The 15,435-nt window shown below is 42.1% G+C and overlaps 1 protein-coding gene across 1 annotated transcript in view; it reads left to right on the top strand.

Moving 5' to 3' along the window:
• Nucleotides 1-15,435, top strand: part of FBXW4 (F-box and WD repeat domain containing 4) — an 82,751-nt gene that overhangs the window by 15,293 nt on the left and 52,023 nt on the right. Inside the window, exons 2-5 of the mRNA XM_025992435.2 lie at nucleotides 5,672-5,767; nucleotides 8,923-9,108; nucleotides 9,556-9,688; nucleotides 14,568-14,662. Of these exons, the coding sequence (XP_025848220.1) occupies nucleotides 5,672-5,767; nucleotides 8,923-9,108; nucleotides 9,556-9,688; nucleotides 14,568-14,662 (510 nt within the window). The remainder of the gene's footprint in view (nucleotides 1-5,671; nucleotides 5,768-8,922; nucleotides 9,109-9,555; nucleotides 9,689-14,567; nucleotides 14,663-15,435) is intronic.

Raw genomic sequence — 15,435 nt, 5'->3', positions numbered from 1 at the left:
TATTGGAGACAGGGTGTTATTCTGGTAGATTTCTATCAGTCCCATAAAAGTTTTAGAGATAAAACTTTAGTTTAGTACCTTTAGTATTGTTAATTTTGTTTACTGTTGTAAACCTGTTGTTTTGCTCTTTATTTTAAAATTTTATTTTCATTTTGTTTTCATTTTACTCCTTTTTTCTGTGCAGTATTTAAAATTTAAACACTTAAAATCTAGTTAAAATTTTAAATTCACTTTCATTTTGGGGGGATTTATTATATTGGGTTATGAGATATAATCTAAATCAGTTTTTTTCTCTATTGATACCCAGTTCTATCACCAGCATTACTATTTTAAGGAGTATTTTCCTCTTCACCAAAATATTACAGTGTAGAAAAATTAGAAAGACATAAAAACAAAGAAAATTAAAACACCCAAAGTTGGCTATTTTATTTTAAATTTTAAAATAATTTTAATTAAAAAAGATTTTATTTATTTATTTGTTGGAGAGTGAGACAGCATAAGCAAAGGGAGTGGGAGAGGGAAGAGAAGCAGACTCCCCACTGAGCAGGGAGCCTGTGAAGAACTCTGTCCCAGGACCCTGGGATCATGATCTGAACCAAAGGCAGGCACTTAACCAATTGAGCCACCCAGGAGCCCCTATTTTTTTAATATTTAATTGTTCATTTTATAAATAATTTATAGTGTCAGACCAGCACATTGGTCTGACCATTTTCTCATTGTCCCATAGCATTCCCAATAAGTGAGGGAGAATGGGACCCAATTAACTATTTTAGAATACATATTTCCCATGTTTTTTCTAGACTTGTATATTCCTTTTCCCTCCCTTCTTTATCATAAAGTTGGAAACATGCTCTACAAACCCAACAGCACTAATGAAGTAGTGATTTCTTTCCTTATTTTAAAATTTTACTTTGTTTGATATATATTAAGTTCATTTCAGTTTGGGTCATTTCTGGCTTTCTCTCTTTTTTTTTTTTTAATTTTTATTTATTTATGATAGTCACAGAGAGAGAGAGAGAGGCAGAGACACAGGCGGAGGGAGAAGCAGGCTCCATGCACTGGGAGCCCGATGTGGGATTCGATCTCGGGTCTCCAGGATCGCGCCCTGGGCCAAAGGCAGGCGCCAAACCGCTGCGCCACCCAGGGATCCCCGGCTTTCTCTTTTTAAATTGAATATCAGCCAGTTTGCTAATTGCTTATTTCCAGGGTCTTCTAATTGGATAGAGTACAGGAAGTATAATTGCTCTATCAACAAACACTTACTGATACTATGAGTAGTCATTAGGTAAATGAAAACAGTTCCTGGCACATCATAAACAGTATATTAAATGTTAAATAAATAATCTTTAGGGATCCCTGGGTGGCGCAGCGGTTTGGCGCCTGCCTTTGGCCCAGGGCGCGATCCTGGAGACCCGGGATCGAATCCCACGTCGGGCTCCCGGTGCATGGAGCCTGCTTCTGCCTCTGCTTGTGTCTCTGCCTCTCTCTCTCTCTCTGTGTGTGACTATCATAAATAAATAAAAATTAAAAAAAAATAATAATAATCTTTAGAATTATGATCCAGAGAGATTAAAACATTCTAAATAATTTTTAAGATAGTATTCAGTTAGGTTAACTAAAATCTATTCACTATGCTGAAAGATTTTCCATAGTAAGATTTGAAATGAAAATTTACTTTGGGGCCACCTGGCTGGCTTAGTCGGTAGAGCATGCGATCCTTGATTGAAGGGTCTTGAGTTCAAGTGCCACGTTGGACATGGAGTCTACTTAAAAAAAAAAAAAAAATCTATTTTGGTTGATCTTTTAGTCAGGAAATTGTAATAAGAAACCCCTTCCTGAACATTCATTCTCTTTAAAGTGTTTCAAAAGACATGACATGAAATCAAGGATATGTAAAAATTTTTAAATGTCTGCATGGATAAAATGCTGTAAGAATAGAATAATAAATTGGAACAAAATTGACAATACAATGTGTAAAGAGCCTTTACAAACTCATAAGAAGAAGGTCGCAGTCATCATAGGAACAGGGACAAAGGGCATTAACAGCATTTCCCAGAAGAAATGCTAATGGCTTTCAAACATATAACGAGATAATTCAGTCTTACCCATAATTAGAAAAAATACTGTACATATTTAAAAAAACGGGGAAATTTTTTTAAAAAGATTTTTACTTATTTGAGAGAGAGAGTGAGTAGAGGGAAAAGCAGGAGAGAATCTTTAAGCAGATGATCTGTTGAGTGCAGAGCTGGACTCGGAGCTCCATCCCACAACTCATGAGCTCCTGACCTGAACTGAAACCAGGAGTCTGAGGCTTAACTGACTGAGTCACAGAGGTGCCCCAGGAACCTTTTTTTTTTTTTACACCTCTTAGAATGGCAAAGATAAAAAGAAAATTTAAAAATGTCACTATCATGAAAAATAAGGAAAGACTAAGAAACTGCTATAAACCAGAGGAGATTAAGGAGACATGATAACTAAATACAATGTGGTGAGCAAATGGGATCTTAGGACAGGAGAAGACATTAGTGGAGAAATTGGTGAACTAATAAAATCTAGAATTTAGTTAATAGTAATGTACCAATGTTGTTAATTTCTTAAGCTTTGACATATAAATATACCATGATTATGTAAGATGTTAACAGTAGGGGTGGACAAGTGAAAGATCTGTGAGAACTCTGTACAATCTTTGCAATTTTTCTGGAAATCTAAAATTATTCTAAAATTTAAAATGTTTATTTTTTAAGAGAGAAGAAAATAAAAGATATTCAGAAAGAAATACCCTAATACGGTATTAGAAGGGTGAATTGGTATAAACCTCTTTTAGATGACAATTTGACAGTTTCTATCAATTTCCTTTGGCCCATTCAATACCATTTCTAATAATTTTAATCTGATAATTAATAGATTCTCACACCTAAATAGAGATATAAAGATATTTGTTGCAGCAGTATTTATAATAACTAAAGTCTGGAAATCTTTTAAATGTCAATCAGTAGGTGATTGATTAAATAATGATAGAGTTACATAACAGAATTCTATGCAGCTGTTAGAATGAGATGGATCTTAGTGTATTGATACGAATTGATTCCTACGGTACGTTGTTAAGTAAAGAAAGTAATGAATAGAATAATATAATGTTTTTTAAATTCAAAGTGACATATGTATAAATACAGACTAATCTATATGCATCTACAGTATATATCAGAATATAGAGACTGTATATATAGTCACTTTTGCATTGTTAACTATTCATACTGTGGTATGTTTTTTATTTTTTACCCTGTGCATATGTCATTTTATTAATCAAAAATAGTTTAATATACAAATAGGCAAATGAGATGAGGTCAGGAGGTAGAATATTACTTATCTAGAAATGGATTAGGTATCTTCTCTTTCCACCTGCCAAAATCATCTTTTTTTTTTTTTTTTTTTTTTCTGAGAGGGAAAGAGAGAGGAGGGAGAGAGGAAGAGAGAATCCCAAGCAGGCTCTGTGCCCAATATGGAGCCTGTTGTGAGGCTCATTCTCATAACCCTGAGATCATGACCTGAACTAAAATCAAGAATCAGACACTTAGCCGATTGAGCCTCAGGCACCCCCAAAATCATCCTTTCTAACCTGTATCTGTTGTAATCTTTTTTTTTTTTAAGATTTTATTTATTTATTCATGATAGAGAGAGAGAGAGAGGCAGAGACACAGGCAGAGGGAGAAGCAGGCTCCATGCACCAGGAGCCTGACGTGGGATTCGATCCGGGGTCTCCAGGATCGCGCCCTGGGCCAAAGGCAGGTGCCAAACCGCTGCGCCACCCAGGGATCCCTATCTGTTGTAATCTTGAAAACTTCATTGTTGCCTTTTAGTAGAGGGTAGTAAATGTGAACGAATAGCAGAGACTGGAAGAAATGCATGTCTCTTTTTTTCTCAATAGACATGGTGGTTATCACTCTGTACCTCAAGCAATATAACTTTATTGTCCAATGGAGCAGGCCAGGGAAACACACAGGAACTATGGGGCCTAAAATGAAGTTTTCAAATTCTTGCCCATAATTTCAAAATTCTGTCTAAATGTGCATTTTCAGAGGGGCTTTGAGCTCTTCTTCCTATCTCCTACCACTCCAAGCCAGTCACAAATCATGTCATTCCTGTTGCTGGTGTACTCTCTTATCTCTTACTGCTCAAACTTTCCTCACCCCGAAAGTCCTTTTGAGACTCCCAGTATTTTCTTAAATGAAAAATTTAAAACAGAAAAGTTGGATGAAATGTACTGTTATAACTCATATACCCACAACCTAGAATCTATAGTTAACATTTTACTGTACTTAAATTTCAAAGTGAGTTGCAGATACCAGTACACTCCACCTGTAAACACTTCAGCATGCATGCATATAATTGACTGGTATATATTAGTTTATGGGTTTTTTCATTTAAGAAAAATTTACATACAGGGACGCCTGGGTGGCTCAGTGGTTGAGCATCTGCCTTTGGCTCAGGGTGTGATCTGGAGTTCCAGAATCGAGTCCCACATTGGGCTCCCTGTGAGGAACCTGCTTCTCTTTCTACCTATGTCTCTGCCTTCTCTCTGTGTCTCTCATGAGTAAAATAAAATCTTAAAAAAAAAAAAGAGAGAGAGAAAAATTTATATACAGTCAAATGCTCAAATCTTAAGTGTATCATTTGGTACATTTTTTTCCATTTGGTGCATTTTTTGACAAATGAATACACACCCTTGTAACCCAAATCCCTTTAAGATTTAGATATAGAATGTTACTCCAGAAAGTTTCTGCATGTTCCTCCCTAGTCAATCCCCTTCCCAGTGATAGGAGTCCCAGTGGTAATCACTGTCCTGATTCTTCCACCATAGATTAGTTTTTCTCAAATTTCATGTAAACAGAATCATACAACATGAACTCTTTTGTGTAACATTTCTTTCACTCAGCATGATGTTTTTGAGAGTGACCCATACTACTGTGTATATCAGTAGCTCTTTCCTTCTTACTGCTGAGTAGCATTCCATTAGATGAATATATACCACGGGGTATTTGCTGCCGGTATGTGTATATATATATGTGTGTGTGTATATATGTGTGTGTGTGTGTGTGTGTGTGTGTGTATACATTTCCCCCCAGATGGTGGTGTGTATATTAATTTTGGTGAGCAAAATTTTTTTTTTTTTTTTGGTGAGCAAAATTTAAAATTTTGATAAAGTCTCATTTATTAGACTTTTCTTTTATGCTATTGCTTTCTGTGTCTTAAGAGACCTTTGCCTAGCCCCCAAGCTGCAGAGATATTTTGATATATTTTCTTCTATCAGCCTTATAGTTTCAGATGTTATGTTTAAATCTATTTTGAATTAGTTTTTGTGTTTGGTGTGAGGCTGGAGTCAGAGTTCATTTTTTTCCCTTATGGATAGCCAGTGGTCCCAACCCCCTGTTATCCTTTCTCCATTAGATTGCTTTGGCATCGCTGTAGACATTTTTTAATAGGCATGCTGTTCTCCTTGGCTTTCTTGGTGGTCCTAGTATGGAGAGAGAAAGTTATTCCTTTCTGGTGTCCTAACCCCATCACTTATATCTAGATATATTCTAGATACTCCTGAGTTCTGACTCATAAGCCTATGAAATTTTCTCTGGCTGGCCTGAGTTGTGACTGGATTATCTGTTCTGTCTGGATACAGGATGGCCAGTGTCCCTGTGAAGGAACGGGTGAAGGTATCTCAGAACTGGAAGTTGGGGCGCTGCCGAGAGGGGATTCTGCTAAAGTGGAGATGCAGGTAAGTAGCTTCTTGACTCTTTTAAAGCTACCTGGGACAGAGCGTGCTGGGATAAAAATTCTGGTCCTAGCTAGAGTGTAAATGTGCCTTGTCTTGAGTGGTGTGGCGCTGGTGATCCTTTGACATCACAAAGGGGGCATCAAAGGGACAGCTTTTTTTTTTTTTAAACTTGTAAAAATTACCAAAAAATATATTTTATTATAATAAATTCCACATTTTTATGATTAGAAAAATAACAAATGTTTATAGTAAGGATTTGAAAAAATAAAAAGTTTAAAGAAGAAAATAAAACTTCCTTATAATGCTACCATCTAGAGGTAACCATTATTAATATACCTCAGCAAAAGAAATAAATAAAGCCAGCATTTCAACCCATCTTGTTCTTCAGTTATTTTTCTTTAATTTTTTTTTTAATATTTATTTATGATAGTCACAGAGAGAGAGAGAGAGAGGCGGAGACACAGGCAGAGGGAGAAGCAGGCTCCATGCACCGGGAGCCCAACGTGGGATTCGATCCCGGGTCTCCAGGATCGCGCCCCGGGCCAAAGGCAGGCGCCAAACCGCTGCGCCACCCAGGGATCCCAGTTATTTTTCTTTAAATCTACTCTACGGAGTTATGCCTTCACTCCTAGTGTCCATTAGCCTTCTGCCCAGCTTTATTAAGAAGGCAAAATAGGACCTAAAGGTTTAGCTATAGATATTACAGGAGGTAAAGCTCAGAACTACTAGGAAATTTAGACAGAGGCTTTGGACTGCTAATGCCAAAAATTGTATACCTCACTGATGCTACATTATTTCATAGTTGTCTTCAACTCCCTACCAAAAAAGTGCTCCTTGTTGATTGGTCAGAATGGTTAGGGAACTTCATAGTTCCCAACCTTATTCCAGGTAACCTGCACAGACAGGCTTCTCCATCTGACGGCCCTATCTCTCTTGCTGTGTCTAGTTTTCCACTGCTTTTACAGGTGGTGGTTGCTGTGAATTATGCAGGAGTATTGGCAGGAGTATTGGTCAGTGGTGGTGATGGTAAAGAAATGACTAGGGAGAAAGACGGGTTTTTATGGTGAAAAACTTTACCCTCTGCTTCCTACTTTTGCCTTTTAATACCGGAAAGTAGAGTTTGTTTTTCTTTTCTTTTTTTTTAGAGTTTGTTTTTCTATCAAGGTTTTGTCCCTGACATCTTTTTTGGGGATGGTTTCAAAGCAGTTTGGCAAATAAACACACAAAGCAGTTACCAGGCTGCCCCGGGATTCTCCACTGTTCACCTGGCATGAACCTGGTTTCTTGTCCTAGGCAAATGGCTGTTTACCAGATGGCTCTAAACACATGCATTCCAACCTCTTCTGCTCACTCCCCACTTGAGTGTGCCACAAACTGTGCAAGGGGATGTTGAAGAGGGAAGTGCATAATGAGTGAGAATGTAGGCATCTATATACATACGCTCTATACATGTTCTATAGAATGTATGCACACCCCTTGTAAAAACCTCCTGAGCAGAAACTCAGCTACTACAAGGTCTAAGCTGCATTTAATGGCCCGTCAAGTCAATTTGCAGAACTTTTCCACATTCCCATGACGCTTGTATTAAGGAGTCTGGAGAAGAAACACAGCCCAGTTTGCTCAGACAGGCTTGGCAGCAGGAGATGGTGTCTCTGTTAATGTGGATGAATCAGCTGTCCCTTTGCTTTGCTTGGGATCTGGTAGCTCCAGAACTCCTGCATAGAGTAGGACAGGCTGCTGGGATGTCTACCTTGGGCAAGGGGCTTAATCCCCACCAGAGAGCCCGGCTCTGGCAGAGCCTCCTTCTCTTCCCTCTTCTTCCCTCCCCCTTTCCCCTCCCCCTTCCCCCCTTCCTCTTTCCCTTCCTCTTCTCCTTTCCATTTCATTTTATTTATTAATTTGTGTGTGTGTGTGTGTGTGTGTGTGTGTGAGAGAGAGAGAGAGAGAGAGAGACACTATGGTGGCGGGGGGGGGGGGGGGGGGGGGCGGGGGGGAGGAGCAGAGGGGAAAGGACAAGTAGACTTCACACTGAGTGGAGCCTGTCTCATGATCCTGAGATCATGACCTGAGTTGGTCACTTAACCGACTGAGCCACCTGGTGCCCCTGGGAGAGACTTCTTAAGGCTCACTCTGTGCTGCAGGACTGGCCTATGTCTTCTTTTTTTTTAAAAAAAGATTTTATTTATTTATTCATGACAGACAGAGAGAGAGAGAGAGAGAGAGAGAGACAGGCAGAGGGAGAAGCAGCCTCCATGCAGGGAGCCTGACATGGGACTCCATCCCGGGACTCCAGGATCACACCCCAGGCTGAAGGCGGCTAAACCACTGGGCCACTGGGGCTGCCCTGGCCTGTGTCTTCTAAGCTTTCTTCCTCCTGCCAGACTATAGAGGGAATCTTTAACTATTTGTGGATTTCTCTTATCAGCTGCTTAGGAGAGCTATTTCTCTGGAGTCCCCACACTGTAGAGGACTGCTGTGGAGCTGTGCTTTCCCACTGCCCCCATATACCCTATAATATAATGCAGGTATCCCCTGTGTGGATCTAGATAACTATCCAGGACATTAGCATCCTTTCCTAAATGGCCTTCTTCCTTTCACTTGCAAATGACCCCTTTGCTTTAGCAGGATTATGGAATGGGCCTTCTTGAGGTTCACTCTTCTCTTTTCTCCATCTGCTCCTTTGGGGAAGAGGTATGTGTGGGAGCCTTGGAACCTCACAACTTATCACTTAACACTTCAAATCATGGAAGATGCAGAATGAAAGACAATCAATTCATCTAGGTGGAAGATTTCTTTTTAACCCTCTCTGTGCTGCAGTCATTGAATTCGCCGAGTTCTGTTTACCTACAAGAAGTCTATGCCAGTATTTCAGGTCTTAAGCACTCTCTAATTAAAAGTGATATTTTATTGTTCTTCTAGTTCTAACTCCCCTTTAGAAAATCCAAAGAAGACTAGGTTACCATAAAGCTCAACTCTCTAGTTTTCTGAGGGTAGCCTAAGAGTAGGTAATTTTGAAGGAGAGGAGGGGAGGTAAAGGCAAAGCCACGCAGGTTGCCCTCACTAAGTTGGGGGATCAGTCGGCCTCTCCAAAGACTGGAGTTGGGTTTTCATGCTGTATCTTGATGATCCTTAAATTGTGTTTTACATCTCTTTAGTCAGATGCCCTGGATGCAGCTGGAAGGTGATTCTCTGTACATATCCCAGGCTAATTTCATCCTGGCCTATCAGTTCCGCCCGCATGGTGCCAGCTTGAACCGTCGGCCCCTGGGAGTCTTTGCTGGGCATGATGAGGACGTCTGCCGCTTCGTGCTGGCCAACTCACATATTATCAGTGCAGGAGGGTAAGTGCTTCAGGCTTCTTCTTCCTTACATTCTTCAGGGAATTTCTGCTTGCCTGCCTCTGACTTCTCTCTCTCAACTCCACAGGGATGAGGAGGGAGACCCTAAGAAGAGGGAGTGGTATTTTTTGTTTTTGTTTTTCCATTTGAAGCAGAGAGATTTAGCAAAGGCACTTAATAGGGTTAGCTGGAGAAGGAAAACAGAGCCCTTAATGAAAAGTGAAGCTGGTTTTGATACTCTCACAGGGAGAATTTCTTATGTCTCTCCGTTTTGTTCAGCCCCAAGTGTACTGAAGAAGTAGAGGTATCTGAGAGCTCAGCGCCTTGTTGAGCTGAATTGCCTAAAACAGCAAATTTGGACATCATTGAAGACTCAGGCTGCTTTGTAGCCTTGTTCTCTTCTGACAGAATAATTGGCTACTGGGGGTGGGCTCCCTATTTCTCTCCTAGAGATGGGAAGATTGGCGTTCATAAGATCCATAGCACCTTCACGGTCAAGTACTCGGCTCATGAACAGGAGGTGAACTGTGTGGATTGTAGAGGGGGCATCATTGTGAGTGGCTCCAGAGACAGGACGGCCAAGGTGAGTGGTATCCCCCTTATGTACGGTTATTCCCTCCTGTCTATAGGGAGTGGAGTAGGAGAGGGTGGATAGGGCCTTGAGTCTTGGGATTGGCTGAGGGCATTGGGTGGGTGGGTGGGGGGGCGACATGATGAAGGACTTACTTATGTGCCTCTGGCATGCAGCTTGCTATGCCAGGCCATGTCCCTGCCAGCTGGCCTGAGAAAGGAGTGGACAGTGGCTGGGAAGCTTGCCACTCACTTGAAATGTGGCGTGAACTCAAAAACAGAGGGCCTGGCCAGCTTTTCCTCCCTGTGCTGAATTTCCTCAAGTTTGTGGGTTGAGTTCTGACCCCAATATTTTATTTTAAAATCTCCCTCCTTTTGCTTGCTCTCTGTTTAGGGAGGTTAATTTTTCACCACCTTGTTTATAAGCAATCAGGCTGATAATTAAAATGTGTTTTTACTGCTTCTCTGGAGAGTGATGTGGTCAGTAAGCAGTAGAATGATGAGGAGAGAAGGGCGTTTTTGGGTGCATCATTGCCAAACTGCCTGGTCTATAGTCTGTCGTCTGCCAAGGCAAAACAGAGTGAAGCTGATGAGCACTGTGACCCCTGCTTTATGGACTCTGCTCACCCACATTTGAGTCCAACAGGCCTCCACCCTTGAGACAGAGAAGAATGTCTTTCTCTATCTCTGTGTTCGGCAGCCTTGGGCAGGGCCTGCACACACCTGGTCCTTTGGGGCTGCCATGGGAACCTTGCTGACAATTTGGTTGAGGTGCAGGAGGCCCATAGTATGGGAAACTCCATAGTGTCACCAGGAGTAAAATGCCTGTTGGTGTCAGCAAATGAGCCTCTAGGATACCTGGGGAGGGTCTCAGGTGAGGGAAGTTGCAGTTTTTACTAACTTTTCTGCTTCCATGTACCCTTCAGTGATTACTCCTTCATAGAAAAATGCCACCAATTTATATAAAAAGAAGGGCTATATATGTTCCCTTCTACTTATGGAAGTTTCTCCTCCCTTTAGTCTTTTCTCCCCTTACACTTTGTGTTCTGTCTGAGAGACATGCACAGCATCACAGGAGGCCCGAGAGAAATCCAGAAACACTTTTGAACCAACTCAGAAACTGAATTTCCTATTGCCTGTTTCCCCCACCCTATAACTTCAGGTTTCTGATTGGTCACTGTCTTTGTACTATTCCTTCCAAAGAGACTGGCCTTAACCCACTGTACTGCTCAGAAACCAGTTTGGGTTAGAAATCATTTTGGATTGTGTGACCTAAATATTCCCATCTCTTCTGGTATCTTCCTGTCATGGCTGCAAGTCCCTCCTCCACCACCCCTCCTTTTCAGTGATATATCTTTTTTCTCTCCTGTTCTCTGTGGTCTGACACCCAGAGCAGCATATGGACTAAGCTTTGTGACCACACGTAGCTGTTCAAGGGGATGGGCTGCTTACATTCGAAGGACAGCAATTTTATTTGGGATATTGGGTTAGTTTCATGTTTTAAGTCCCAACTCAACCCTATTTGGTGGACTCAGTTTTTTTTCTTTTTCTTTTTTTAGCATTAAAGTAGGTACTTTCTAATTCCAAAATTATCACCACAGCACATCCGGTTACTTTTGAGGATTTCTTTGAAGTCAGTGAAAGAATTCATCCCCACTCCGGCTCTTCAACTCTAGAAAGCTGGCTTGCTATTCTGGGGCTCCCCATTGACCTCCAGGCCAACTCATCTTTGCAGATTTCTGGGTGCTGTTTCTGCTTCCTCTGTGTCACTGCCTCTGCCTCCAGCTGCCTTTATCTTCCTGACCTGTTTTCGCATTACCCATCCACTAGTCTTCTATAACCAGCCCTCCATTTCTTGTCAGCGGCTTCTGCAGCTCCACAGCTGCTTCTGTAGGCTTCTGATACACCCCAGATATACGTGAGAAATTAGTCATGTTTGCCTGGAAACGTCTCTAGCCTGTTTGTTGGGAGTTCCCCCAAATACGTACTGTGTTTTAGGAAAGTGATTTGTTTTAGTGGGGTGAAAGGAACGAAAACGTTTTCTCCATAAGACTTCCAGAGTTAGGGACTGCTCAGGAAACCTTCTTCCTCCCTCCTCCCCACCCCTACTTTCAAACTTACCCTGACTTAGTTTGGATTGCCCCTCTGGGCTTTGGTGAGGCCAGCTCCATCCTGTGATGTGATAGGAATGTAGGAGTGTTCTCAGTGGGCCTGGGCTGGTCCTGACCATTCTTTCATTATCTCTTTATTTCTCTGTTCTTCCATTCACTTAAAAGTGCCTACTGTATGCAAAACATAAGTGTACACGGCACAAGGCTCTTCAAAGGTGAGGAAAAGATAGCTTTTCTTCTTTAGGCGAGCTGAGACATGCATGCAGTGGCTCTGAAGCTGATCGGAAGTGGCCAGGACTATGAAGTGTAAGGCTCTAGGGAGAGGGCCAGAAAGTTCAGAGGGTGTAGAGATCACATCTGGCTTGAAAGGGGAGACTTTATGAAGGAGGGAACATTTGAACTTGTTGTTTCCTTCTTTTAGTTATTTTTCAATGCAGAGACTTGCATATTTGTATACAAGTAGCCAGGAATGATGCTAAAAGCACTTTACATTTGTTCATTTTCTCCTTTTCTCTAGGAGAATTGTTTCCCCACATAATTATGCTCATAATATACTTTGCATACCCAATATACCCAACTGTATCTACTTTATAAGGTTTTCTATTATTATTACAAATTATTTGTAAGTGTCCTCTTTAATGGCACAATAAGCAAGAAGAACCACTGTTATTGAATGCCTAATACCTGCCAAATGCTGTGCTGCCCTGTTAGGTGCTTGACATTTCTGCAGCCCTCTAAAGAGAGGTATTATTTCCTGTTGTACACATGAATAAACTGAGGCTGAGAAGCCCTGAAATATCCCTGAGATCAGAGATAATAAGTCACAACTGGGTTCAAACCCAAATGTGTCTGATTCCAAAGCCCACACCTGTTCTTCCTGCAACTGTCAGCTGTAGGGGATTGATTGATTGATTGATTGATTGATTTTTACTTACTTACTTACCATACAGGCTTTCTTCATTTTAGAATTTTTATCTTAGGATACAGTCTCAGCAATACTTACTGGGCATAAGGCTTTGGTGGTTTTAAAGGTCTTGTTATATGTCATCAACTGCTTTTTGAAAGGACTATATAAATGTCCATTTCTGCTGAGTTATATCTTTTCCAGGGATGGGTTTTTTTGGATCTGACTACTGAGGGTAAAGATATGATCAACATATTGTTGTCAACTCCTATCCCTCAGGTGTCACAACCCTCAGGTTTCTGGTGGATGGTGTGCTGCTGGGGCAGGACAGGAGGGCCACTTTCCCAACATCATGCTCAACACTGGCAGCAAGCCTTCCGAGCCACTCCCGGACACCAGGAACCTTGGCCTGTGATTTGCAGGCTGTGATTGGAATTGCTGATGAGTTCAGGACTGGGGTTGGCACCATAGATTTTGTAATCCTTAGTGTCTCATCACCCTCCGACCTGCTAGGGAGTTGGCATGTCAGAAAAGGCAAACCTCTCTTCCAGGCTGGGACTGTCTGAACATTAGAAGTACATTAGAAGTACATCTAGTTACTAGCAAAGTGGCCTGGCTGTAGATACAGAAGAGTAAGCCAGAATCAGGGCACTCCAGGGAAGCTGTGGTATTTACCTTTGTTTTCTGCCTTTTCTTTTTCAGGATCTTCTTGTTAGGTTGACTTTTTCTTTTCTCTATGTTGGAAGTAACTCATGCCCTCCTCCCCCTGTCATGCATAACACAAAATCTTAAAACACTTTCTCCTTTTATAGGGAAGAGATGTCATGTGACCCTAAGAAGGCAAGACCACCCCTACTCCATCACCTGCCCCTTAAACTCGAGGAGGGTTTCCTGAAAGTTCTTCCATCTAAGGTCCTGCCTGGCTTTTCTGTGTTCCCCTTATAGCACTGCAGGGACCTTGAGAGGTCAGTGATCCATCTGGCAGCCTTAGAATCCCTCCTTGGCTGCTGTCTAGGACAGCCCTGTACATTTGAGGCTTCCTTTCTGTTTGGTTAGAGGCTTATTTCCCCGAGTGTGTCATCTGGGGTTGGGTGAGGTGAGGGGGGCCATGTGCTTAATGGAGATTTCTAAATGCACTGGCCGCTGAGGGCTCCCTGAGTGTTGATTAGAGCTAAGCCCAGAGTGGCTGCTAATGTACATTCCTGACTGATAGGGACCAGATAACGTGCTCCAAGCAATATTTTTAACCTGTAGGAGATATGGAAGCTTAAAAGAGTTAAGCTTTTCTGCTACTTTTGGTGACACTAGGTGCTAAATTCCCTGCTGACATGAATAGCGCTGGATCCTGAGCATTATCAACAAACAAACAACAACACACCACCTTTGTGCTTTGAAGCCTCTCTTCTTCTTCCATTCTTTCCTTCCTTTGTATCTTTTTTTTATTTCTCTCTCTTAATTCTGCTCTAGTTCTGTCTTTGTTCCCCCGTACTGTGCCTTGATCTTCCTCTTCCTCCCAACCTCCCGAAGGAAAATCTGGGTGAAAGACAGGAAAAAGGAAAAACCCCAGCCGCAAGAGAGGCGAGCTCCACCCACTCACCCTGCTTAGTCAAGTCATAGCTGAAGAGTGTGGAGCTTCGGATTCCCTGGTATAAAATTGGGTGGTGAAGAAGGGCTCTCAGGTGGACGTTAAGAGGGCGGTTTGGACTGGGAGTCAGGTAGGTTAGCCAGAGGCTGGGGAGGCTCCACTGCTCATATTCTGAGCTCAGCATATACAGGACAGAAAGAAAAGAAGTCTCCACCACCGCCCCCCACTCTCGACACTCACCCCACATCCCCATTTCAGGCAGTATTAAGGAGAGCATCTCTTCTGTTTCCAGGTGTGGCCTTTGGCCTCAGGTCGGCTGGGGCAGTGCTTACACACCATCCAAACTGAAGACCGAGTGTGGTCCATTGCTATCAGCCCATTACTCAGGTAAGGGAGACACTTTTGGATATGGTTTTGTCCTGTATAATAATGCTTTTATTTCATGAGGTTGGGTGGGTGAGAAAATCTTCCACCTGTATATTCTAGGTTGCTTTGAGCCTGTCTTCTGGAGATTTTGAAAATCCTCCAGAGTCTTGAGGTCTGTGGTTCACTTCATATATGCATGAGGTGGAGGCAACATTCTAGGGGCTGACTTCCTAGGCATCTACCCCAGAAATGTGAAGGAAAAGATACTGTTAAAATGTCAGTGAATCAAGCTGGTTATAAGAGCGCCCCTTCTGGAGCATATGCCTTCTGGAGTTGCTTCCAAAGCAGAGGCCTGTTAGCACCCCTGGGGAGTTACTGCACCAGCCAACCTGCTCTCACAACACATATCTGTGGTTTGTTCCCCTTGGAAAATGTCTTTTGGAGTATCCCTTACAGAGCTGAGTCATCAGGAGAGACATGGGGCCTGTGTCCAATTGGGCCCTCATCCAAAGACATGTATGTTGGGTGGATTGATAATTGTATCAGAAGTGCCAAATTTTTTATGGTAGCTTTACCTTACCCTTTGACCTGTTTTTCTTGAGCCTTCCCTGTAAATGAGTGAGCTTTGCTTTCTGACTTCAGCTTTCTAGGCTTTCTTAAACTAAGGCAGAGCCTCTCTCATCCCCAGCAGGGTACATAGACTCTCTCCTGCACCTGCTGTCAGAGTGTTTGTTTTTCTAGGGTCTTCCCTCACTTCCTTCACCCCTCACTCCTCACCCAAGTGATCAACGGGA

Source organism: Vulpes vulpes, chromosome 15 (genome assembly GCF_048418805.1).
Source record: "Vulpes vulpes isolate BD-2025 chromosome 15, VulVul3, whole genome shotgun sequence".
NCBI lineage: Eukaryota > Metazoa > Chordata > Mammalia > Carnivora > Canidae > Vulpes > Vulpes vulpes.
This window is presented reverse-complemented; position numbering and strand designations above follow the sequence as displayed.